Source organism: Rhinolophus hipposideros (assembly GCF_964194185.1).
Source record: "Rhinolophus hipposideros genome assembly, chromosome: X".
In the NCBI taxonomy this organism is placed as follows: Eukaryota; Metazoa; Chordata; class Mammalia; order Chiroptera; family Rhinolophidae; genus Rhinolophus; species Rhinolophus hipposideros.
In genome coordinates, this window is record NC_138046.1 from 17,445,461 (window position 1) to 17,472,205 (window position 26,745).

Sequence of the window (26,745 nt, forward strand, 5' to 3'; positions counted from 1 at the left end):
GTTTGTGTCCTTGTTTTTAGGTGGATTATGTATTTACAGATAAAACTGGAACACTCACTGAAAACAGCATGGAATTCATTGAATGCTGCATAGATGGGTATAAATATAAAGGTGTAACTCAGGAGACTGACGGACTCTCTCAAACTGATGGACCTGTAACATATGTTGACAAAGCAGATAAGGTGGCGTTTTCTTCATTACCATTTTACCTTGAGAAATCAGTCAGTGTAGCATGTGTTAACCCTGCATGGTGGAAATGAGGAATCTGGGCCTATCTTTCACATCACCTTTCTTGTTTTCCTAACAATTCTGCAATTGGCAAACAAGTAGAATTTTAAAGTAGAGGGAATGATGGGAAATTGCATTTGGGTAAAACTTTCACTTCCCCGTCTGTGTGGTCATAATTTTTCGTGCTTTGGCTTTAAAACTATGAGCTGCTCCATAAAAGAAAAAAGAAAAATAGGAGCTGCTCCGAGAACGATGTCTATTCAAGTCATTCAAGTCCCAGGAGACACTAGGCATTAAATGAACCAGAGTCTCCCTGCGCCTGAGCCCTTGCCAGATTGGGAATTAGATACTGAATGAACTCTTTTAGGCCTTGAAGAAGTCACTGTTTTGGTATTAGGTGGCGCTACACTAACCTGAATGACTCAACACAGCCCCTAGGGCTCGTTAGCTGAGAACCAGGAATGCTGTTAGGTACTGGGAAGATAGATGGCTCATTTGAATATTAAAAATTTGTAAATTTCTAACTCAATTTGTTGGAGGTAATAACTTCCTCTCACATTAATGTCTTTTCTCTGTTCACTAGTTACCACGTGATCACAATGAAAATAATATTTTTCTGTTACTTTTCAACAGAATCGAGAAGAGCTCTTTCTGCGTGCCTTGTGTTTATGTCATACTGTAGAAATTAAAATAAATGACGCTGTTGATGGTGCTACAGAATCAGCTGACTTAACCTTCGTATCTTCTTCACCAGATGAAATAGCTTTGGTGAAAGGAGCTAAAAAGTAAGCATTTATAAGTTATTCTAGATGAATAAGTTCTAGAGAACGGCTGTACAAATTCGTACCAAAGTTAACAATACAGTATTTTAGCACTTCAGAATTTGTTAAGAGGATAGATCTCATGTTAAGTGTTCTTACCACAAACAACAAAAAAAGAAAGAGACACAAAGAAACTTTGAGAGGTGTCAGATATGTCTCTTACCTTGATAGTATAGTGGTGATGGGATCACAGCTGTTTGCATGTGTCCAAACTCATGAAACTGCACACAGTAAATATTTGCAGTTCTGCGTATATCATTTATACCTCAGTGAAGCTGTTTCTAAAACCCTGAGGTAAGTTGTAGAGAAACATATTAGCATTTTTGAAGAGGGGAAAAAAATCAAGCACTTCTTGTACTTGTTCTGAGAAAGTGAAATCATGGGATAGGAGCTATTGTTTTTCTCTGTTTGCTTCAATAACCTTATCTTGTAAATATCCTTATACTTTAATAAAAAGCCAAACACCTTTATCTGAAAGTTTGTGAAAAATTCACAAACCCTAACCAATTAAGATCAAAAAGAAAATAGCAATGCATAGATATAACTTACATTACTATGTATGCATACCAGCCAGAAGTCTTAAGTGTTCATGTTATATTTTACAAATCATAACTGTGGCCACTTTTTGTACAACACGTTATTTCTGAAGTGCTCCCTGCAGTTTTGACGTCATTTGGTAACTGATAATCCCATTTTAACCATGAGGTCCAAGATGATTAAGTGACTGAAAGGTCACCCAATATGTTAGCAACAGAATTGGAATTACAGATTGTATCTTCCTTGGTTACATTTGTGACTAGACTTTGACTTGCTCTATGTTACCATCTCAGACAATAAAGGGAAGTACAGTTGTAGATTGAGATAGTATGAAAAAGAAGAAGAAATCAATAAACAAGTACAAGTAACCGCAATGTGATGGCAATTAATCCTTCTTTAGAAACATACAAAGATCTTTTTTGTTTGTTTGTTTTTGACAGGTATGGGTTCACATTTTTAGGAATTCAGAATGGGCATATGAGAGTAGAGAACCAAAGAAAAGAAATAGAAGAGTAAGTAACACTGTGTGATTGTGACGTCTTAACCCCACAGTCAACCTTAATTGAATTTATTATAGTGAGTGCAGCAAAGGAAACTGATTCCATCTATAAATGCAGGACTCTGTTCTCCCACTTCAGAGTTTTATATAAACGTAGTCGGGGGAAGAGAAAGATGTTTTTCATAAAATGGCAGAAACTGAGATTTGAGGTCGAAATGCTTCCAATTTGGTTCACATATGGGTCCAGGAGCCTGAATGAGAGTCTGCCTGGACTTTCTTTCTGAAATAAAGATGCCATTTCAGGTCTCCAACACATGGTACAAGAAAAATCAGTGAACATGCATGAAACCTTCTGTCCAGAATCCAACCAATCACTCTGGCATTTCAAGCCCAGCCAACAATGGCAGCTGTGGTGTCAGAAGCTTTGTTTTGTTGTAGATGCTCAGGTCTGAGCCTCGGAGCAAGTACTCTGCTTCTCCCCCCCACTCACACTTTTTTTTTTCTTTTGCTACAGAGACCCCAATGAACTAAGCCAGCTTGGCTTAATAGCAGATTTGAATTGGGCTCTGTGATTAATTTGAATTCCTTCATCTGAGCTTGAAATGTAATTATCCGACTTACATTCTGGCCCCCAGCATCTCATGAGACCCAGCTCAGAAACCTGTAACACATGTCGATGCACGTGGGGCATGTGCACCTTTGAGGAGGGCTGCACAGAAGCCGGAGGAAGGCTCTTTGGCCTGACTCACAGCAGTGCCCCTATCTTGGCCAATACGAAATGAGATGCTACATGTAGAGATGTCGTACACACGTGCATTCCAAACCAGTGACCTCTTCACTGCCATCAAAAAGAAGCTTTGTAGTAAATACTTTGTAGGTCAAATGCTTTCATCCAAGTTGTTTATTCTCCAGAAAATATCCCCTCAAATTTTTTCTAACAACTCATTTTTACCCTTCTGCATTCTTTCATTTGATTCACATAGCTCAGCCATCCACACACAAATCTGAACATGTCATTCCACTGTTTAAACCCTTCAATGGAGTCCTGTTGCTCGTAGGATGAAACCCAAAATCTCTGACATGTCCCACAGTGTTCTCATTTCCCAGTCCCTGCTTACCTCTCGTGCTGTTCCCCTGTCAGCTAGATTTCAAGCCTTAGTGAACCACTTTACGTCCCCCCATGGTCCCTGTGCTGTCACGCTCCAGTACCCTTGCACATACTCTTGCTGGACTCAGAATGCTATGCAACCCTTTCTTCATCATATCATTCCTAGAGAACACAGCTCAGGTACAGCCATTTCCAGGAAGCCTTCCTTTGATTGTTTTCCTTCTGTGTCCCACATCTCCTCTATGGGTTCCCTTATTACGGTATTTGGCAGATGGGGAAGTAGTCATCTCGTACCCTCAGACTGCCTTATCTCATGGGGATCCCCGTGAGGGAAGGGACTCGAGCCGATTCATGTCTATTTTCCAGCACCTAGCACTGTGCCTGACACATAGTAGGCACTCATAGGTGATTAACATAATTGGCAGGGCGGGAGTATTTCTAGACCCCTTAGATATATATGGCTTGGCGGGACATCTCTTTGTCCTCCATCCCTATGTAGTCACTGTCTCCTTCCCATTTTAGGTAATGTAATGAGAGGATATATAGTAATATAATGAGAACATTAAGTAATGAGATACCCCTTAACCAACACTGGTCCTGCATGTTCTAAGTGCAGAGAAATTCCAAATACACAATGGAAGTGACCAGTTGTGCACATAACCGGCAACCCTTACCCAAAGCGGAGAGTTCTGTTCACTTAAGATGTTTAAATGTCTTACGATGTTTCTCTTGTGTTTTATTTTTCCCCGTGTGGTCCAGATATTTTACTTCTTTCATTTTTCTTGTCATAAAGGTATGAGCTTCTTCACACCTTAAACTTTGATTCTGTCCGCCGTCGTATGAGTGTCATTGTGAAGACTCCAGCAGGTAGGCATTTGAAAAACTTGACTTCTCTTTTTCCATTCGTAGCTTTATATGTTAATCAACAATTTCAAGAAATAAAACATTTCATGTAGCAAGCAGTATACGGTTACCTAAAGTCGTGCAAAGTAGTAGCTTTTGTCTGTGCCGTAATGCATTTTTGTAAGCACAGAGAAATACTGCCAAGTGGCAGAACTCCCGGTATGGCAGTGTACGCATTTTCTTGGAAACTGGACTCTACTCCTTAGTCCTGCTTGTCCAAACAGAAACTAAAAAGGTGACTTTTTTATAGTTCAGGGTACTGAATGATCACCAATAATGTCTACATGCAGCAGCCCTTACAATCTGGGGGTTACGCTTTCTAGCCGCAGAATCCTCAAGTGTAGAAATTGCTGGTTATCACTCCCTGGCTCTCCTCATTCCGCACTGCTGTACATTCCCTGGAAGCCGGTGAGCTGGACTAACTCTGAGCCCAGCTGCTGGGAAAGGGCATTTGGATTTTACTCCAGCAGTGACCTCTTTGTGTGACAGAGTAAAGAAGCTTGCCCTTTGCAGGGCAACCAGTACCATCATCCCAGGGACCTCCCTCCCTCCCTCGCGTCTTCAGGAGGAGCCCTGGTGGTTGGGGTGCCTTCTACTCAGATTCAGCAAGACCCATGGAGAACTCCTGCTTTATTTGCAGGCTCTCAGATGCGTGTGTCTGTCTGTCTCCAGGTGGTTTTTCAAAATATCCTTCATTTATTTCCTAGTAATTTACTTTTTAGTATTAAATCTCTTCCAAATTCCTTAATGTGAGAGTGGGAAGATATAGACAGACCAGACCCTTAAGGGAACATATCCCACTTAATACTGTGGGGTGTGATTGCAAAGTCATGAAAATAGTTTCATTATATGAATGTGGAATTTGCTTTGTGACTTTTAACTACACTGTATGTGAAGAGAAAATGAAAAAAAGAACACTTGGCATTGGAAATACTTGCTGTTTTTACCTGTGCACGTGCACATATGCGGTCTACTGCAAATGGTGAGTTGTCTGGGGAAGTGGCCTTGACCTCAGAACTACACTTTTTTTAGCTTGTTGGACTCAGCACTTTGCCTCGTAAGGATGAAGAGTCTTTCTTAATGCTCAGCTGTCATTACTTTCCTGGCTGCATAGACTGATGGAAAGCTGTACTTGTACAACCATTCTCCAAAGCTATTCTCAAGTTTCCAGAAAAAACTGTTTTAAAAACTAACTTGTATAGTTTACTCAAAATGATTTGATTTTGTTTCAGCTTGAGCTTGAGTTTGGTTCTTGACGTCTGTAGATGCCACCTGTGCACTTTAGACCATGGTTGACGACATTTTCAAAGCTAATTCAGATACAGTTTCTTGACACAAGTCAAGAAAGTCTGTGTTAACGGAGGTGCATGTTGTAAACCCTGAGTTATTAGTTGTGTCCATATTGGTCTTCAGAGGTAATGAATGTTGTCCTGACACAGTCAAGGTCAAGGTGTCTCGTTCCATTTGGGTGAGCCTTGCAAAGCAGGCTCAGGATACACAACGGTGGGGTGTAGAGACCACCTTAATGGTTACCTGTTACTAAAATCCCAGGACAAGTCTTGAAATTCTAAATTGAGTGCTTTGGTTCTTTATTTTAGGAGACATACTTCTTTTTTGTAAAGGAGCGGACTCAGCAGTTTTCCCCAGGGTGCAAAACCATGAAATTGCACCAATTAAAGTCCACGTGGAACAAAATGCAATGGTAAGCCTACACCCTCCCCGGGAAAATAAGAGAAATGCTGGAGGTGACTGTGTTTATGGGATTGCTATTAAAATGACTTTTAAGTGAATTTTAGCTTATTAATGGTCTATTTTTATATTTGAGAATTTACTAATATCATTTTCCTTATTTTAATACAGCTCATTATCCTAGAGCAAATTTCTCTTCAGGATTTGCAGCCTTAAAGACTTCAAGAATCTTTGTTTTATGTTGTTTTGTTTGTTTGTTATCCCAAGAGCTATTATTTTGTTATTGTAAAGCTAATTGAATGTTACCTTTTTAGTTATAATGTGTTCTTTTTTTAACTCAGAATGTGTCAGATTTCTCTTTTGTGTGGTAAAGCAAGAGTATTTAAATAGAGTGTGTGTTTTTTTTTTCAATTAGTCGTTGGATAACTAGAGATATTCTTTTTTGCTTCTAGGATGGGTATCGGACACTGTGTATAGCCTTCAAAGAAATCACTCCAGACGATTATGAAAGAATTGACAGACAGCTCATAGAGGCAAAAATGGCCTTACAAGACAGAGAAGAAAAAATGGACAAAGTGTTTGATGACATTGAGACAAACATGAATTTAATTGGAGCCACTGCGGTGGAAGACAAGTAACTAGCAAATGATATTCTTGTTATTTTAATGACCAGTCATTTAGGGTGGTCTCTGTTGGGATTGGTAATTTATTGTCAAGTTTTAAAACCTTCGATTTCGCTTTGTCCACACACCAGATTCAGAACTGTTTGTGGGAATGATTGTTAAGTATTTGTGACTTAGAAGAATGAATCTGTCATCTCTAAGGTCTTTTGAATATTTACTAAGCCATCCATTTATTTATGCAGTTTTTTATGAAATAGTTGTACTACGTGTAGGGAACACTGTGCTGGGGGTATCATTTGATCTGATGTTTGGTAAAATGGGTATGATTTTGACAGAGGTGAGCAGAAAGGAAATCCAAGGTAGAGTAAAGAACACGAGAGCTCATTCTAACCTGGTTTAACAGACTGGAGCTTGAATTTGCATACTTTAAAATGATTTGCTTTAAGTGTATAGGCTGAGCTCTGCTGGGCATCATTGTAGGGTTCCAGCATTGATCTTCCTGAAAGTTTTAGACTCTTAATATTTCAGGAGGTTTTTAGAAATTATAAATACAAATTGTCAGCCTTTGCCAAACAAAAAGTTACATTCAGCCACACTGGAAGTTACTGAAATTCTAATGGAATTCATTTAGTCTCATTTCATTTTTATTCTCTTGCCAAAATGATGTCAAAGAAAGTGTCATTCTTCTTTTATCCTTGCCTTTCAGAATTATGCTTAAATTCTCTTTCTGGGTGGTTGGCTTTCCTATTTTTAAAGCTCCTCAGAGATGGAATTCTAGTACTAACTTCCCTCCATATCTCATTAGACTGTCTTTGGCCCTTTCTGTTTTGAATCATGGTAAGTATTTATATAATGAGATGTAAGATATAATGAAATATGCTAAAGTGACAATGAATAAGAATGCTCGCTGAGTTCCTGAACATTTTAGCTAAGAGCAATGAGTCTCAATTCTGCCATTGGATCTCAGTTATGTCGAGAGATGTCATGGATTTTTCCAAACCTCATTGTTTGACTTTCACTTTAATAAGTAAAACTATGCCAGAGAGAACACTCTTAGAAAGAGTAGAGGATATATAAGAAAAGCAACTGTGATAACATGTCAGGACTCGGGAATGGCTGTGAATTATAAAAATATTCTCTTTACCAGGCCTTCTTGCAGAATCTGTCAAGAATTTTCGAGGCTAACGAGATTCCCTTTACGTTCCCAGGCTACAAGATCAAGCAGCTGAGACCATCGAAGCTCTGCATGCAGCAGGTCTGAAAGTCTGGGTACTAACTGGCGACAAGATGGAGACAGCCAAATCCACCTGCTATGCCTGCCGCCTTTTCCAAACCAGCACCGAACTCCTGGAACTGACCATAAAAACTGTCGAAGACGGTGAAAGGAAAGGAGATCGATTGCTTGAATTGTTGAACGAATACCGTAGGAAGTTGCTGCATGAATTTCCTAAAAATAGTAGAAGCCTTAAAAAGTAAGAAAATGCTTCAACGTCTTATATTTAGACATGGGTACAGATATAAATCACAGTTGCTTTTGCAGAAGACTGCATTTTCTATTTATCATTATTTGTTTGCAGATGTTTTATCCTTACAAATTAAAACCTTCCCTGAGGCTGTGGCTAATGGCCCAGTTGAGATTATTTGGCACTTTACACCGCTCCTTTAATTTAAAAGAAAACCCTGCACTTCTCAGGGTTTAGAAAACTAGTTCAGTTTCTCAGTGTTTAGGGTCTGGGTATTTAGCATTGATATTCTGGCCTGGTCCGTGTTAAGGAAAAAATACTCCTTTTCACAGTGTCTTAAATTAGATGTAATAAAAGCAGTCTCTGTAATAGTTTCCTGGCATTTTGAGATCCTGGAGCCATTTTCTGTGTGGATTTTCATGCCCCAGAACTAACTCCGGAGGGAACCAAATAGTTGTTAACATGGACACTTTGACTCTGCTTTTTCAACTTACTGCTTAGGAAGAACTTGTGGAACCTAAGGGTCCCGAGAAAAGCCACTGATATATTAATTCAGTGATATATTTTTCTCTACTTACCATTGACCAGGGCTTAACGTTGTCTAAAGCAATGACTGGAATTTACCTTTGCCATAAACAAATCGATTTCCTCTCTAGAAATGCCACGGGATGTACCTGCACGAAATTCAAAGACCCCTACGTAATAGTGCTTTCCATTTCTTGAGCACATGTTTGTTCCAGGAATAATGTTAAGCACTTTACATAATTATTCTCATTTAATCTCCACGACGACCCAGTAAGGCAATCTTATCTTCTTCATTTTACAGATAGGGAAACTGAGGCTCAGAGAGACGAAGTGACTCTTTCAAGGTTACACAGCTAATCAAGGGGTGAAGCGGGTCTATCCAATTCCCGAGCCTTGCTCTATTGTTAACAACTGTGCTATCTCTACATCCTCATCTCTACTGTTTAAACCGACTTTAAAGCTGAGTAGCCCACATTCGTGAGGCTATGGCCAATTCTAAAACAGCTGTTGTTCTACTGGTACTTGGGTACCAGTGAGAATAAACAGGTTTTTATTAATTGTCTATGATAAGTGTTTCCTTCCTTTAGCCAAATGGCACTTACAAAGGCACTCCAAATTACATCCATTTTACTTGTCCATTTCTTAGTATCCTTGGACTACCATACAAAATACCTTAGACTAGGTGGCTTAAGCAGTAGAAAGTAATTTCTCCTATTTCTGGAAGCCAGAGGTCTGGGATCGAGGTGCTAGCTTGGTTGAGTTCTGATGTGGTCCCTCTTTCTAGCTTGCAGACAGCCGCCTTCTCGCTGTGTCCTCACGTGGCAGAGAGAGGAAGCTCTGTGTCCCTTCCTCCTCTTATAAGGGCCCCGATTCCATCATAAGGTCCCCACCCTCATGACCTCATCTAACTCTAATCACCTCCCAAACGCCCCATCTCCAGATACCACCACACTAGGGGTTAAAGCTTCGACATGGCACTGCAGGTGGAGGGGGGCACAATTCAGTCCATAGCACCATTCAGCAGTTGTGGGCCAGTTTTGTAAAAGCAGGGATTATGGCCCACTTAACTCATCAGCTCACAGTATCCCCTCCTCGCGGCTCATCTGTCGGAGCTGGGTACAGTCTTACCCCAGGTTACATAGGTGTCAGACCCAGAATCCCCTTTGCCAGCTTCCGCTGCTTTGTCCCTTCTACTTAAGACCAGCCTTTAAGCCTTATCCATATCCCGATTTTCACTAGTGCTCCACATCCCACTGGGAGCAGCTCATGCCTTAAATCCCTGAAGCCTGTCTGCCGCAAAAGTGGGCCTGAACTGGAAAGTACTGCCCACATCACAGCCCTGCTTGGAAACCTTTAGTGGTTCTCCATCACCCACAAAATCTGGTCTCACCAAAGGCCTCAAGTAGCCGTTTCAGCTTGCTTTCCTAGAGCACCAGAACACGCATTCCCTCCACTACCACTTTCGGCCCCGTCTTTCAAGTTCCGCTTCAGGTACCACACCTCACAAAGAGCCCACTCTTCTTTCTGTGTGTATTTGTCGTCCAGATCACTGGATATTGACTATTTAATATCTTCCTTGGTTGGGTATATTCTATCCTGTATGCTTCTGTCGCCGCAAGGAGATTTTCTATCCTCAAAAGAAAGATGAGAATACTCTTTCCATTCTTCTGTATGGCCTTATTATAGTTGATGTTTACAAATATTGCTTCATTGATTGTTGAGCCACTGTTTCCTGCACATTAAGCCCGCTCTGTAGTAGGGGAGCAAAGAAGAACACATGATGATAACTCTTTAATTGGTGGAAAAATGCTCATAAAATTATGAAGCAAAACATGGATAAGTGCAAAATATGATGGTGGTAGCAGTCTACACCAACGAAATAGGGAGTAAAGGCGTGATGAGGCATATTAGGCTCTCACTACTCAAAGTTTGGTCCAGAGAACAGCAGCTCCATTATCACCAAACGCTTGTTAGAAGTATAAAATCTCATGTGTGCCCCCCCCAACCTACTGAATCAGAACTTGTACTTTAACAAGATTCCTGTAAACATTAAACTTTGAGAAGCATCAAATTAGACAAATGAATCTATAACGGTGAGATCCTGCTGTGTCTAATACTTCACTGCAGTGGTTCAAAAATGGCACCCGAGATTCCCGGAGCTGAAATTGACTAGTCACTGTTTCTTTCTTCATTGCAAAAAAAAAGAGACATGTTAACTGATGAAATTTTCTCAGTTGTAAGTTTTCCTCCATATGTTTTTATTAAAAACTTGGCATTGGTTACACTTGTCTTCCCTGGCACCAAATACCTCTTCTTCCTGGCAATGCGTGAGCATCACCTGCAGAGCTTTTAAAAGCATACTTATAGGGGCGGCCGGGTGGCTCAGTTGGTTAGAGCGTGAGCTCTGGGCAAGGGGGCCGCCAGTTCAATTCCCAAATGGGCCAGCGAGCTGCAACCTCCGCAATTAGAATGAAGTCAATGAGCTGCAACTCAGCTCCCGGGTGGCCAGATGCCTCAGTTGGTTGGAGCACGGGCTCTCAACCACTAGGTTGCCGGTTTGACTCCTCGACTCCCGCAAGGGATGGTGGGCTGCACCCCCTGCAATTAACAACGGCAACTGGACCTGGAGCTGAGCTGCGCCCTCCACAACTAAGACTGAAAGGACAACAACTTGACTTGGGAAAAGTCCTGGAAGTACACACTGTTCCCCCAATAAAGTCCTGTTTCCATTCCCCAATAAAATCTTTAAAAAAACAACAGACATACTTCTATATAACAGCCCTGCCCAAGGTACTCCGATTTAATTTGTCTGGGGATAGACTTCAGGCATGGGCAGTTTTTTAAAGCTGCCCAGATGTTTCTAATGGGAAGCTATGGTTAAGAACCACTAATCTAGTATAAAATGATACTTAAGGAACGTATGCCATTGTTGTATGCTGTTCTTTAAAGAGCACCATATCTGTTAGGTACTCCATCTTATTTGAGAAGCCAGGCCTACTGATGATTTTTATCATTCAGGCAAAGATATTAGGGAAAGGTCTTCTGGGATCTGTGTACTCCAAAGCCATTGTGTCTTTTCCTTGTATTGTTAAGGAGTTTTTAGATTGACTGGTGACTTGTCTTCCTATCAGAGTTTGACTGATCTGTAATTTCCAAAATTGTCCTTCAGTTCCTTACACAGAGACTGACTGCTAAATGTCCATTATTTTTGTACCTTCTAGAACGTCACGTCATCTGTATGGGCAGCTTGAGTCTCAAAGATGCGATGAAAAGTCTCTGTTGTGCCATTATTAGAGACAGTGGCTTCTTTAGAATTTACAGGTGCAGGAACCAAATTGATGATGGCTCTTACGTGAGACCCTCTTCTTTGTAGTTTAAAAGAAGTTAGGTTCCTCAATAGAAATGTACAGTAGATTCCAATATAGCATTGTTTTTCTTTTTCAGAGCATGGACAGAGCATCAGGAGTATGGATTAATCATCGATGGCTCCACACTGTCCCTCATATTAAGTTCTACTCAAGACTCTGGTTCTAACAGTTACAAAAGCATTTTCCTACAGATTTGTATGAAGTGCACTGCAGTACTGTGCTGCCGGATGGCACCCTTACAGAAAGCACAGGTAATTGGGTGTTACCACGTTTCCCCGAAAATAAGACCGGGTCTTACTTAATGTTTGCTCCAAAAGATGCATTAGGGCTTATATGTTCAGGGGATGTCTTATTTTTTCATGTACAACAATCTACATTTATTCAGATACAGTCAGGTGATCTTCTTCTGGAACATCGTCATAACGTAGTAAATGCATGCGTCTGGCTGACCCTCTTAACTGGGGCTGATTTTCAGGGAAACACGGTAGTTAGTGTTTCATTCCGGGGACTTCTGTATGCACATGTGCAGATGTTCACTTTTCGTTGGTTTCTTCTTCAAAGAACCGTTACCTTATTGCATCTCCCCTGGCTTCGTCCTCTTTGTGATCAAAGGCAGGAGTCTTCCCACCCATTTCCGTTAAACCTGCGCTTCACCTTGCTGTTCCCCTCAAGCTGGCTGTCCAGTTCCTCACCTTCCAAAACTTGTCTAACGAATGTTTGGTGCCTGCTGCCTCCCCTGCTACATTAGCCCTATGCATTGGCTCTTCTCAGTCTGTTGAATCACCTGCAGGAGAGCGGTGACTTTGGTGACTCTGTCGTCCTGTCTTCCATTCTCCTCCTCAGTTCCCCGCTGCAGTTCACACTCAGTCATTTCCTCCTTAAAACTCTCCTCCCTTGGTTTCTGTGATGGTCCACAGTTCTGACTTCCCCCCTCCCCACTTGGCAATCTAGTGTCTCTCTGTTTTGTTTCATCCTCTGTCTTCTCCCTAATTATCAGTTTTCTCTGAGGCTAAGTGTTCCCTCTGCTTTTCACTTACTGCCTATCTCTACATAAGGACATCCGTGTCTGTGACTCCTATTGACTTTTCCTTTCCATGAAGTCTCGTATTTCTAGTTGTCTGCTAGACAGCTCTGGATTCCCCACTGTCACATTAACTTCCAGTGTTCAAAACACATCTTACAATTTTCTCCTTCAGGCCACTTTACGTCTTAATTATTTGTTACCGGTGCCATTTTTGTTTTGCTGTCTAAGTATCCAAACTACCCTGCTCTTTCCTTCACCACTACCTCACACATGCATGTGCGCGTGTGTGCACACACAGCCCATCCTAATTAATGTAGGGCATTGTCTCTGTCCACTGTCTTCTCACCCTCAGTCCCCACCACAGTCGGTGCTCCTCTTTTTTTCCTCCACCTTTCTTTCACCCTAACCCTGCTCTTTTCCCTCACTCCATGTATGTATGTATATCTATATCTATATCTATCTCTATCTATCTATATATCTACATATATATCTATCTATCTATATATCTACATATAGATAGATAGGGATAGATATAGATATAGATATACATAATCACCATGTTTTGTTGATTCTGCCTTTTGTCATAGTTCTCATTTTGGTGCCATCTTTTAAAACCTCTTCCCTCCAGCTTAGTCCAAGCTCTTACGACTTTACACACAGACTATTTGATTTAGTCTTCTCGCTTTCACAATTCCCCCTCCAATCTCTTGGCCCATACTCCCAAATTAATCTTGTGAAAACACTGCTCTCCTCACACATTCTTGGTCTGATACTTTCGGGAGTTTCCTAGTCCCTTAGGATGCAGGGCAGATGACAGTATGGCCTTCAGGGCTCACCCTGCTGGCCCTCAATATGTCTCTACATATTTTGTGTCACTCTGACTCCCACATCCAGTGCGAATTGTTCCCGCTTTGTGTCCCGTCTACATGCCATGCACATGCCAAGTTTCCAAAGCTTTTCTCTTACCATTTCCTCACCTGGAATTCTCTCTCAGTTCCGCTTGGCCTGACAAACATTTTACTCACAATAAAAACCAGCTCCAGGGCCACGTACCATAAGCTGTCTTTCCCACCTCCTTCAGCCCACATTGATCTGCGTCACCTTTCCTCGTACTGACTGGGTCCAAGGAGCTTTAGAGGCTCAGTTACACACTTTTCCACTTCTGTATGCACTGTGGAGTATTCTTTATACGTGTTAGTCTTTTTCTACACATACTGCAGCTGATTGCTCTAGAGCCAGAGGATGACTGTGCCTTTGGCTTCTCCTTTACACACACCACACCCCCTGCCTCACACGTGTGTGCGCACATGCACATAAACACACACACACACACAATCCATCCTAACCCAGAGCATTGTCTCTGTCCACTTTCTTCTCACCCTCAGTCCCCACCACCGTCGGTGCTCTTCTTTTTTTTTCTTCAACCTTCAGAGCCCTGGTTAGCCCCAGCTGGGGAAGCACATCCTGCCAGAACCGTATCCATAGAAATCAGTCCCTTTTGTCAGAGGCAGTGTCCCTTTGTTTCCCCCTGCATTCATTGTCTGTTGCTCAAATTGCTCCCTGGGTTTTGACTCCTCCATTGCCTGGGCTAATACCTGAATGCCTGACCCCAGGCGGCTGCTCCCACCCAGAATATGCAGCCCCCGTGGTTCAGTCCTCGCTCTGTTTTATTTCTCTCATTGTAGTCACTCTTTCTGGCCTGTCACCTACTCATCTGTCATGGCCCGATAGGTAATTTTCAAGTCACTGCTCCAATCCAAATCTTTGGGGCTCTACTGTACTTCTCTGGTTGCTTACTAAACGGTTCTTCTTGGGTGTGTCACTGTCACCTCAACTCAGCCTTCCCTAGAGCCCAACTGTTTTCCTGGTCTTTTTCTACATCTGTTACTGAGCTCACTGTGCTTCCAGGCTTCTAGCTTCAAAACCTTGAAGACTCTGTTGACTTCCTCTGTGCTTTACCCTTCCACGTGGTGTCAGTCACTAAATTCCGTACGTTTTCTAGTACATCGTCTTTTCTTTTCATTACCTTCCAGGTCTAGGCCTTTAACAGCTCATTGCACTCCACCTATCACTAGCCACCTAACTTCTCTCTTTGCCTGCGGTCTTGCTTTTTCTTCCCATTCCTCCTGTAGCCTGCTGCCACTTTTCAGATTACCACACTCCCTGTTGATCTGGCCCCAGGTATAACCTGTCCATTGTCCCTATATGAAAATTCATTGATCTGTTCGGGCTGGATCTATTTTCTGAGTATATGCTGTACTTTCCTGGCTTGTATGCCTTAGAACATGCCATTTTCTTTCTCTGCAATGCTCCTCCAACTCCCTTTTCCCCATCCATGCAAATCTTACCAATCTCTTATTATTTGGATTAAATCACTTCTATTTCCGTAAAATCGTTCCTGACCACTCTTGCCTGTAGTTCCCTCCTCCTTCTCTTGACGTCATAGGCCTTCTTATGTGTACAGCTTAGATGACAGTGTCATATATCCCCTTGCACGGATTATTGCATATTATTATCTTGTATTGTTAATCTAATTTGCTAATCTAATTGCTAATATTCTTGTATCAATTCCCTATCTCTACTACTTCATCATATTCTTAAAGTATGAGCCCATGCCTTGCATCTTTATTGGTATTCGCACATTGAATTACATGCAGTCATAGTTGATCGATAAATAGCTTTTGGTAAATTGATTTCTTTTTCATGAAGCTATCCTAGCGATTGAAGAGAAGTTCTTAATCCGGGTGACCTGGGGCTCATTAAAAAACTCCATGTTTCTCTATCTAAATCTTTCATTATCGTATAGTCCACAACCATAGATCCTTTTATCGTTCCACAAGGACAAGCTTTAATCTTCTTATGCTTTTCGTGCAGAAGCTATCACCCTTGATCGTTTCATTGCCTTCCCTAGACCTTCCCTGGCTGCAAGTTTTCGTCCTTGACAGGCACATCATTACTGCACATGGCATATGAGGAGCAGTTAGTTTAACCAGTATTGCAGCCCATCAAAAACAAATTTAGTTTGGGTTCTTTAATTTTTGTCTTTGACTCACAGATGATTTGTTGCAGTCTTAATAAAGTTGTTTAAAAGACCCCAGATGAGAGAAGGAATTAGAGGAAAGCTGGCATTTCACAGTAATATCATTTTTGCATTAAATGGGATTGGATATTGGGTGTTTTGGTATGCTATTTAGTACTAAGTAAGTCCTGACCGCATTTTGTTTAAAGACGGGGGTAGTTTAGCCTCGTATAAATTATTTATACTCACTTCAGTTATGTTTACAGTGGATTGTATTTATGTGAACTGGTGAAAGCAATTGTGAGAACAGAATTTTTGCAAGACATTATTTAGCTACTGAATTATATAAGCTTTTTAAAAGTATTTTTCATCTTCAAAACAAAAATTTATTCAGTCCATACCAAGAACATTGAATCTGCACATTTGAGCGCAAGTTCACACTTAAATCAGCGGAGCACATCAGTAATAAAAAAAAAAAAAAAAAAAAAAACTCTAAGATAAAAGTGTTACATCCCACCCACCAGGAAGATTAAGGAAGGGGATGAGACCACTCTTTATATTCTGCTTCAAATGCCTCGAAAAGATCCCGGAGATTCCAGGGAGCATCTGCTTTATACATAAGCTTTTTAAAAGTTGCTAGGTTCCGGTTGATACATAAAGCAGTCAGCTAATACACAGGGTGGGAGGACAGCTGCTTACCCAATACACTTCCCACAAGTAACTCCCCCAGAAGATTGATTTTACTCAGTACCTACCATGAACACAGCATTGGGCTGTCCTGTGCCACTGACACCTTGAAGTAACACTCCAGTAACAGTGACAGGTTTTTCTACATATCTTAGATCTCTTTCTGCAAATCACACCGTCTTTAAGATCACCCCTTTAAAATGCAGCTACCTATAGGACAGATGAAATCACATTGTGCAGTGGGAGAACTTGAGTTGGCAGCTAGATGAGTACAAGAATTTAACATTAGATAAGTCACTGGGAATAAGGGTTGGGGTGCACCAAGTAGGAGTGAGGGTGTCAGCAGGGAAGAGAGAGGGAGAGTTTACCAAAAGCATTGTTCTTACTTCCCCCTTTTGTTCTAGTAGCCCTATGCATGGTTCCCCAAATCAGCTTTCTGGTCTCCCCTGTCACACATTCAGCACCTGATCTGAAAAGACACATGAAACAACGACAGAAGAGGGAAATGTGTTGACCTCTAATATAGGTTGGAGGCAAGACTATTTGACAGTTCATACATTCACAGAACCAGAAACAAGTAGGTGCTGGGGTTAACCTTTTGAGAAGTTGTGTTCTCCTGCCTCTGAGAATTGGAGACTGTTGTACATACTCGTGTATGCACAAAGTACCTTTCTGTTCGCAAGGCCTCCATTTGCAAGTGTGAATGAGGCGTCTATCCCTAAAAGAAAATTTGCTCCAAAAGACACATTAGAGCTGATGGTCCGGCTAGGTCCTATTTTCGGGGAAACACGGTAGTATAATCTCACATTCTGCTCTGACCTTTTCTGTATCTCTTTTTGTATTTAATGTTTAGATCGTCAGAATGGTGAAAAATTTAAAAGGCAGTCCAATAACACTGTCGATTGGCGACGGCGCCAATGATGTCAGTATGATCTTGGAATCCCATGTGGGAATAGGTAAGAAACAGCTCATGAGATGGCCGCTGTCAGGTATCAGTATTGCTTTTAGGTCAAGTGGTCTTATATTCTAGAGAGATTGTTTTAGTTGTTCACCCTGAATTCAAATTTGCGAATGATAATTGTTCATTGAAGGTCCTCATCTGATCATGCAACATGTCCCTCCCCAAGTTCTACCCCTGATGGGAATGCAGCAGCACAAAGTTAGAGGATCTTTTGAAATGAGCCAAGTAAAGTGATTTCTCCAACCTACTGGCAGCACAGTTGATCATTTAGCTCTCGTTTTGACAGCATGCATGAAATTTGATTGATTTTTCCGCTCTGGGCCAGATCGTCTGCTTACATTGCTGCACTGTATCTTTTGGGATTCTTAATTGTTTGGTACTAAGAAATGATCGTTGCTTGATTGGTTTTCCACATGGCGATATTTATGGGTGGTTGAATTTATATGTTGGCAAGGCAACAACATCTTTTCTACAACCTGCATCATTTTTCCCCATCAGGCTGCTGGTAGGCAGCAATCCTCACACTTCAGCAAGGTTTACGGGCGGGGGGTTTGTTTTGTTTTTGGAAGGGGAGAGATAATGGAATGGGTATCTTGGAAATTATTCTACCACAGTTTGGATTCCCAAATTCTTGCCACTTGGAGGTGACCCTGTGTAGTGTGGACCGCTCAGTTCTACTCACTGGTTATCCAGTGTGGAAATGGCCTAAAGCTGCTTGAGCTTATGGAAACTTGGGCTACAACTGACTTTCACTCAGTGAAAGGACTTCACCATCCCAGTGTCACTTTTCAGTTTGGAGCTCCTGGACCACAAACCCCAGGTCTCTGAGTTGCTTTAATATTGCACCCAGTCTAATGCCCTGCACAAGTGAGCGCATACGAAGTGGCTTTCAGATAATTTTCAGATGTAATTTCTTCCAAGATAATTTTTGCCTTATCATGCTTAAAGTAACTATTTTCCTTCATTGTATATTGTGTCATAAATAGGTGATTACCAATTAAACTTAGTTTTATTATTTATTGGTAAGTCTCACTGTCATTGCCAAAGAAAGCACTTTTGGGTTTAAAACAAGCTAAGCTAACTGTACAGTTGAACTATAACATGTATGCAAGCTGAAAATACGAAAATAAATCAAGGGGTTGCTTATTCTATAAAATACCCTATAGAGATTTTCTTTTTTTAGGTATTAAAGGCAAGGAAGGTCGCCAAGCAGCCAGGAATAGCGATTATTCTGTTCCAAAGTTTAAACATTTAAAGAAACTGCTATTGGCTCATGGCCATCTCTACTATATGAGAATAGCACACCTTGTACAGTATTTCTTCTATAAGGTATGTGATAAAATATTTGCAATTTAACTTATGACGATTCAATCCAGCATGGGCTCAGCTTGGTCATGGTATTCCTTCTTTTTTCATGTTCCTTTGTTGTCTTCAGGCTGAAATTTGTGGTCAACAAAACAAAAAATCTGTTTACAGAATCAGAAACCAGAAATTTCCTTTTAATGCAAGAGATTTGAGATGAAATTTTAAGTCAACTTTTCTAAAGTGTAGTTTAAATACAATAAAAATGTGCCCATTAAAAGTGTACAGGTCTATTTTGACAAATGTATACATTCATGTAACCACTGCCCCAGTCAAAACTAGGCCGGCCCTGTGGCTCAGGCGGTTAGAGCTCCATGCTCCTAATTCCGAAGGCTGCCAATTCGATTCCCACTATGAGCCAGTGGGCTCTCAACCACAAGGTTGCCGGTTCAATTCCTTGACTCCCACAAGGGATGTTGGGCTCTGCCCCCTGCAACTAAGATTGAACACAGCACCTTGAGCTGAGCTGCCTCCCGGATGGCTCAGTTGGTTGGAAAACGGGCTCTCAACCACAAGGTTGCCAGTTCAATTCCTCCAGTCCCGCTAGGGATGGATGGTGGGCAGTGCTCTGCAACTAAGTTTGAACACGGCACCTTGAGCTGAGCTGCCGCTGAGCTCCCGGATGGCTCAGTTGGTTGGAGCGCGTCCTCTCAACCGCAAGGTTGCCGGTTCAACTCCCACAAGGGATGGTGGGCTGCGCCCCCTGCAACTAGCAACGGCAACTGGACCTGGAGCTGAGCTGCACCCTCCACAACTAAGACTGAAAGGACAATGACTTGACTTGGAATAAAGACCTGGAAGTACACACTGTTCCCCAATAAAAGTCCTGTTCCCCTTCCCCAATATCTTTAAAAAAAAAAAAACTAGAACATTTTTATCATCCCAGAAAGTTCCTAGATTCTCCTTCTGTCAGTCTCCTCCACCCCTGCTCCAAACAGTGACTAACCTGATGTATGTTAGTATATATAATACTCTATATCATATCGAGTAATATATAGCACATAACATACATCAGCTATAACTTACAAATTTAGATATAAATGTCATATACAGGTTTAGGTGTAATTTATGCAATATACACATTAGATATGCCTGTTTTAGAACTAGCTAGAATCAAACATGCACTCTTTTGTGCCAGGCCTATTTCACTTAGTCATGTTTTTGAGCTTCATCCATGTTGTATCCTCTATCAATCATTGGTTCCCTTTTTATCCTGAACAGTATTCTAAACTACTCTTTTTTAGTAGAATTCTCTTTTCAAATGAAATGACAACAGACAAAGCGGATAAAGTAGGATTGCGTTGACGAAGGGTGATGGGGCCAGAACTGCGTACTTGCTCAACCTCCCCGGCCTACCCAGAGGTTCCTCAGAGCACAATTTAGAATCCATACATAGAATTCAAGCCACTCACTTTATGTACAGTGGACCTGGCTTTCATGAAGGTGAAGGAACTGGTCTAAAGTATGCAAATCATTTTCAGCCGCCATACCCAGGCATTGATCTCCTGTCCTGTGTTCTGTTCAGTATAGTTTTTAAAAGTTTTTTCCACTTTTCATTTTGAAATAATTTCTGGCTTTAAAGAAGTGGCAACATTAGTGAGATGATTCTCATATGCTCTTTGCTGACTGTGAACACCTTAGGTAACCCACAGCACAGTTATCAGGGTCAGTGAATTGACACAGTATTAATTGACACAGTATTAACTAGTCTACATACCAGATTGGAATTTTGCCAGTAGTCCTGCTGATAGTTTAATTTATTGTGGGTGATAATGCATGGTAAAGTTACATAGGTTTCAGGTGTACAATTCTGTATTACATCATCTATAAATCCCATTGTGTGTTCACCACCCAGTCAGTTCTCCTTCCATCACCATATATTTCATCCCAATTTTGTGGTCCATTTCATGCTCACACTTGCATTTAGCTGTCATATCTCCTGAGTCTGGGATAGTCCCTATGCTTTCGCCTGCATGACGTTAACATTTTTGAATAGTACTGGCCAATTAGTTTGTAGAATGTCCCTCAATCTGGGTTTATTTAATATTTGCTTATCATTAGATTCAGATTATGCATTTTGGGCACAAATACCACAGAAGCAATATTGTAACCTGCTCAGGGCGTTATATCAGGAGGCACGTATTGTTAATATGCCTCATTCACAATAGTGTTTGATAATGATTCAAACGGTGTTTTGGGGGTCTCAAGACCCCTCAACTTAGCTGTGAGTAATTTCATTTGAAAAGAGCATTCTGGGGTATCAGGTTAGCTCAGTTGGTTAGAGCGTGGTGCTGATAACACCAAGGTCGCCGGTTCGATCCCCACATGGGCCACTGTGAGCTGCGCCCTCCTAAAAAGAAAAACAGAAAAGAGCATCCTGCTACTAAAACAGATTATTTCATTCCAAGTTAAAATCCATTACTATCATTATTTATTCTATTACTCAGATCATCATAAATATTTTACTGTGATAAGAACACTTGACATGAGCTCTACCCACTTAGTAGGTTTTTAATTGTACGACACGGTACTGTTAACTGTAGTCACACTGTCGTACAGCAGATCTCTAGAACTTGCTCGGCTTGCATAATTAAAACTGTACACCCACTGAATAGCGACTTCCCATTCCCTCCTCCTCCCACCTCCAACCGTTTTGGAAGACTTCTGTATTTTCTAGGACCACATGATGTGTTAAGCTCATGTTATGTTTTTCCTTCTCCAGTCCTAGACTAAGTGAGACATTCCTCCAAGGAACACTGGTTCCTTTTATTTGCAGATGGTATTTAGAAATCAAGGTCTGGGTGCTAGTGGTGCTTGTTGCTGCTGAGCTGAAGTTGGTTCTAGGCCTTTTCAGTGACTGTTTATACTGATACCGCTGATATCAGCCAACACCACGAGATTTCTTCTAACCTTCCCCTTTTCCTCATTTTGTAACTCGTTTCTCCAGAGGTGAGAAACCTGGTTCTCCTCATCCTCAATATGTTTACTTCTTTGCTCAATCCTAGAAAACACTTAAAAGTAGTTTCAGAATTGCTGACTCAAACTCCTGGGAGAAACAAACTGCAAACTTGAGCAATGTGTTTGCACTTCTTTGTGTCTTTAGCTTTGGCGTGTACCGTCAAAATAACGTTTCCAAAGTTATTTTTTTTCTATTTCTACCATCTCAGTATGGTTGTATTATTTATTTGTAATACAATTAGGTTAAATTTTCATTTGCATTCCATTTGGGTCCTTCCTCTTCAACCCTGACTGACTTTTAATTAATTATTTTTTTTTCCCTTTTCACAAATTTTATTGCTATGATTATTAGTTTCAGAAGTACAAAATGGCAGTGATTACACATATACCTCACAAACTGATAACCCCAATAAGTCTATTACCCATCTGACACTGTGCATGGTTGTTACAATATTATCGACTGTATCCCCTATGCTTTATATCTTCGTGACTATTTCTTTAATAGTTGACATTCAATATTATATTAGTTTCAGGTGTATTGGTTAGACATGGCGTATTGGTTAGACATTTATGTAATTTATATACTGATTCCCCAAATAAGTCTAGAACCCATCTGACACGACACGTAGTCTTTACAATATTATTGACTCTATTCCCCATACTGTACTTTATGCCCCCATGACTATTTTGTAACTACCAATTTATACTTAATCCCTTCACCTTTCTCGCCCAGCCCCCACCCATCTACTAACCATCACTTTGTTTTCTGTATCTATGGGTCTGTTTCTGTTTTTGTTTGTTTATATTGTTCTTTAGATTTCACATATAAGTGAGATCATATGGTATTTGTCTTTCTCAATCTGAGTTACTTCACTGAGCAGAATACCTTCTAGCTCCATCCATGTTGTTGCAAATGGTAAGATTTCATTCTTTTTTATGGCAGAGTAATATTCCATTCTTTATACGTACCACAATTTCTTTATACATTCATCTGTTGGTGGGCAATTTGGTTGTTTCCATATCTTGGCTATTGTAAATAGCGCTGCAGTGAACATAGGGGTACATATATCATTACAAATTAGTGTTGTGGATTCCTTTGGATAAATACCCAGGAGTAGAATTGCTGAGTCATAAGGTAGTTCTATTTTTAATTTTTTGAGGAAACTCCATGCTATTTCCCAGAGTGGCTGTACCAATTTGCAATGCCAACCAACAGTGCACGAGGGTTCCCTTTTCTCCATATCCTCACCAACACTTGTTTGTTGATTTATTGGTCATGGCCATTCTGACAGGTATGAGGTGATACCTCATTGAGGTTTTAATTTGCATTTCTTTGCTAATTAGTGACATTGAGCATCTTTTCACATGTCTGTTGGCCATCTGTATGTTCTCTTTGGAGAAATATCTACTCAGGTCCTCTGCCCATTTTTTCAATTGGATTGTTTGTTTCTTTGGTGTTGAGTTGTATGAGTTTTTTAATAAATTTTGGATATTAACCCCTTATCAAGTGTGTCATTGGAGAATATCTTCCCCAATTAACTAGGATGCCTTCGTCTTGTTGATGGTTTCCTTTGCTGTGCAAAATGTTTTTAGTTTTATGTAGTCCCGTTTGTTACTTTTTCTTCCCCCCCCCCTTATTCAAGGAGATACATCAGTGAAAATATTACTAAGAGTAAAGTCTGAGATTTTACTGCCTATGTTTTCTTCTAAGAGTTTTATGGTTCCGGGTCTTACATTTAAGTCTTTAATCCATTTTGAGTTTATTCTTGTATATGGAGTAAGAAGGGGGTCCAGTTTTTTTTGTAGGTATCTGTCCAGGTTTCCCAGCACCATTTATTGTATAAAATGTCTTTACCCCAGTGTATATTCTTGCTTCTTTTGTCATAGATTAAATGACCATATACACATGGATTATTTCTGGGCTCTGTTTTTTCCATTGATCTATGTGTCTGTTTTTATGCCAATACAATGCTGTTTTGATTACAGTGGCCTTGAAGTGTAATTTGATAACAAGTAATGTGATACCTCCAGCTTTTTTCTTCTTTCTCAAAATTGCCATGGCTATTCGGGGTCTTTTGTGGTTCTATATAAATTTTGAGATGATTTGTTCTAGTTCTGTGAAAAAACGCCATTGGCATTTTGATAGGGATTGCATTGAATTTATAGATTGCTTTGGGTAGTGTGGACGTTTTAGTTATGTTAATTCTTCCTATCCGTGATCATGGTATGTACATCCACTATTTGTATCTTTAATTTGTTGCTTCATTGTCTGATAATTTTCTGACTACAGGTCTTTTACTTCCTTGGTTAAATTTACTCCTAGATATTCTTTTTGATACAATTGTAAATGGGACTGTTGCCTTAGTTTCTCTTTCTGGTAGTTTGTTATTGGTGTATAAAAATGCCACCGATTTCTGAATATTAATTTCGTATCCTGCTGCTTTACTGAATTCGTCTATCAGTTCTAATAGATTATTGGTGGAATGTTTCAGATTCTCTATAGACAGATAGTATTATATAAGCTGCAAATAATGACAGTTTTATTTCTTCCTTTTCCATTTGGATATCTTTTTCTTTTTTTCTTTTTTTTTTCTGATTGCTGTGGCTAGGACTTCCAACACTATGTTGAATAAAAGTGGTAAAAGTGGACATGCTTGTTCCTGATCTTAAGGAAAGTGCTTTTAGCTTTTCCCCATTGAGTATGCTGCTAGCTGTGGGTTTGTCATATGTGGCCTTTATTCTGTTGAGATGTATTCCCTCTACTCCCCTTTTGCTGAGAGTTTTTATCATAAATGGATGCTGGATTTTGTCGTGCTTTTTCTGCATCTATTGATATGATCGCATGGTTTTCATTTTTCATTTTGTTTATGTGGTGTGTCATGTTAACGGATTTGCAGATATTGAAACCTCAGTAACTTAACAGCCCCGCATGGGGATGAGTTGTTATTCTCTTACCTCCGCCTAGTAGGAAAGCCCATGAAGATTAGCGGTAGAGACCAGTCTGATCCTGTTCCAGAGGCTTGGTTTGCCTCTTTAAGATTTTGGCCTGCAATTCATTCAGCTACCACCAGATGGAAGGAATGCTGTGTGAAGGAAAACAAAACAAACATTAAAATGGCACATGTTTACCAGTGGTCAATAATGTGGTAATTGATCCCATTTTAGGGGATCATTTATGTAGATGGAGCTCTCTGTCTTCCTAGGATCTCTGTGCCCATTGTCACCTTAGTTACGGACTTAGCAGTGTTCCCTTTTCAGTGCTGCCTTTTGTCCCACGATGATTTGTAGTACTTTCAACCCTCTTTGGCTGAGCTAAGAAGCCCTCCATCCTCTAACCTTGCCATTGCATCTTCAGTTTCTTATTGCCCCAGAGTACTTCAGTGACAGATCTTCTTGGCTTTTGTTTCTCCATGGAGTCCTCCTTGCATAATTTGGCCAGGTTAGTGGTTAGAAAATGCCACTTTTCAACTTGTCCTCCAGAAACTTGACTCTCCATTGTCTAAGGATTTAGTCTGGCTTTGAAGGCACCCTGTAGTCTGACCTTGTCTTACCTTATCTGTTTAAAATACATAAAGCCTTACATTGGTCCCTGCTATCGACATGCCCTGTTCATCTTTAGCCCCTAGTTCAAATTCTAGCTTCTTTATTCACGCAATCAAGAAATACGTTTAAATGTGTTATCATGTGCCAAGCACTGTTTAGGCCCTAAGAATTCCTAATGGAATAAGGCAGGCAAAGTCCCTGTTGTCATGGAATTTGCATTCTAGTGGGAGAGTCAGACCTCCCCTTCCCACAGAGCACCCCCAAAATCGCCACCGAGCATCACCTCCTTCAACCACAGAATGTTTTTTTTTATCAAGTATGACTCTAGAAGCACTACCTACAGTATTTTGCATTCTGCCAGACCTGATACATACAAATGAGTGTTGCCCTTCCAGATGACGAGCTCTTTGGAGCTATGACACTTATTCTGATGCTCTAGGAGTTATTCAAAACATATACAGCCCTTTTCGTGTGTGTGTGTGTGTGTGTGTGTGTGTGTTCCAGTAAAATTTTATTTACAAAAAGAAAAAAAAAAACAAGAAGGAGATGCAGTAGGCCAGATTTGGGCTGTGGGTTGTAGCTATCAAATCCTGCACTAGAAGCCAGTGTGGTATGTATTCTGTGATCTGTTTCTACACACACCTCTGACACGAAACGTGGGAGGTTTTCCTCAGGCCTACCAATTCTCTAGCTCTCCAAACTCCTACCGGGGGTCTTAATTCAATTCTGGTACTAACTACAGGGAGTTAACACAGACCGCACAGGTCAAGGCCTCCGTCCTGCACGACTGCTTCTACTTTAGCTGCCAGTCACAGCCCTTTTCTTGAGGAACGTCCTCCAGAGCCTGTAGCATGTTCCCCTGCATCTGCTCAGCCATGGCAGATGTTCATCCTTCAAGGATGCATTGGATTTTCAAAAACAACTTCAGGTCTCTGGGCCTCATAAATTATCTAAGTGAGAGTGTGTGGCAGAAGGAAGGAGACTGTTTTTTTGTCAAGGCTCAAAAATGGGCTCTTGAAGGTGTTGCCCAAAGAGAAACCCAGAGACATCATGAACAAGTGACAGCAGTACCCCGATAAGATCACATCCTGCCTTGACGAAAGCACTCATTTGAAAATACTGCTTCTGGTCATTTTGCCTGGACACATTAATTTCAGTATTTAGAGTCACACCTAGTAACTTCTAGTGCCTTATGAATTCTCTGTTTGAATATGAATTCTCTGCTTGAATTTTTTAAATCTGGTTTTAGTATTCTCCCAATTAAATGATAAGTCCTTTAAGAGTAAGAAGTTGTGGTTTGTTTTGGTTTTGTATCAGCCATGGTGCCATATTTGCATGTAGAAGATGATCAGTATGAATATGTTGATTGTTTGAGGCGGCAGTAATAAAGACAGTAAAGCATGAATTAATACTGTTAGTTTCGACAT

At 40.7% G+C, this 26,745-nt stretch overlaps 1 protein-coding gene across 6 annotated transcripts in view; it reads left to right on the forward strand.

The window, feature by feature from the left end:
* Positions 1–26,745, forward strand: part of ATP11C (ATPase phospholipid transporting 11C (ATP11C blood group)) — a 160,536-nt gene that overhangs the window by 105,778 nt on the left and 28,013 nt on the right. For 5 of the 6 annotated variants that reach the window (XM_081043637.1, XM_081043640.1, XM_081043636.1 and 2 more), the window contains 10 exons: positions 21–182; positions 862–1,013; positions 2,027–2,098; positions 3,987–4,060; positions 5,695–5,798; positions 6,238–6,419; positions 7,617–7,880; positions 11,841–12,015; positions 17,348–17,450; positions 18,639–18,784. In XM_081043637.1, the coding sequence (XP_080899763.1) occupies positions 21–182; positions 862–1,013; positions 2,027–2,098; positions 3,987–4,060; positions 5,695–5,798; positions 6,238–6,419; positions 7,617–7,880; positions 11,841–12,015; positions 17,348–17,450; positions 18,639–18,784 (1,434 nt within the window). The remainder of the gene's footprint in view (positions 1–20; positions 183–861; positions 1,014–2,026; positions 2,099–3,986; positions 4,061–5,694; positions 5,799–6,237; positions 6,420–7,616; positions 7,881–11,840; positions 12,016–17,347; positions 17,451–18,638; positions 18,785–26,745) is intronic. The other variant, XM_081043641.1, reaches the window with a different exon arrangement.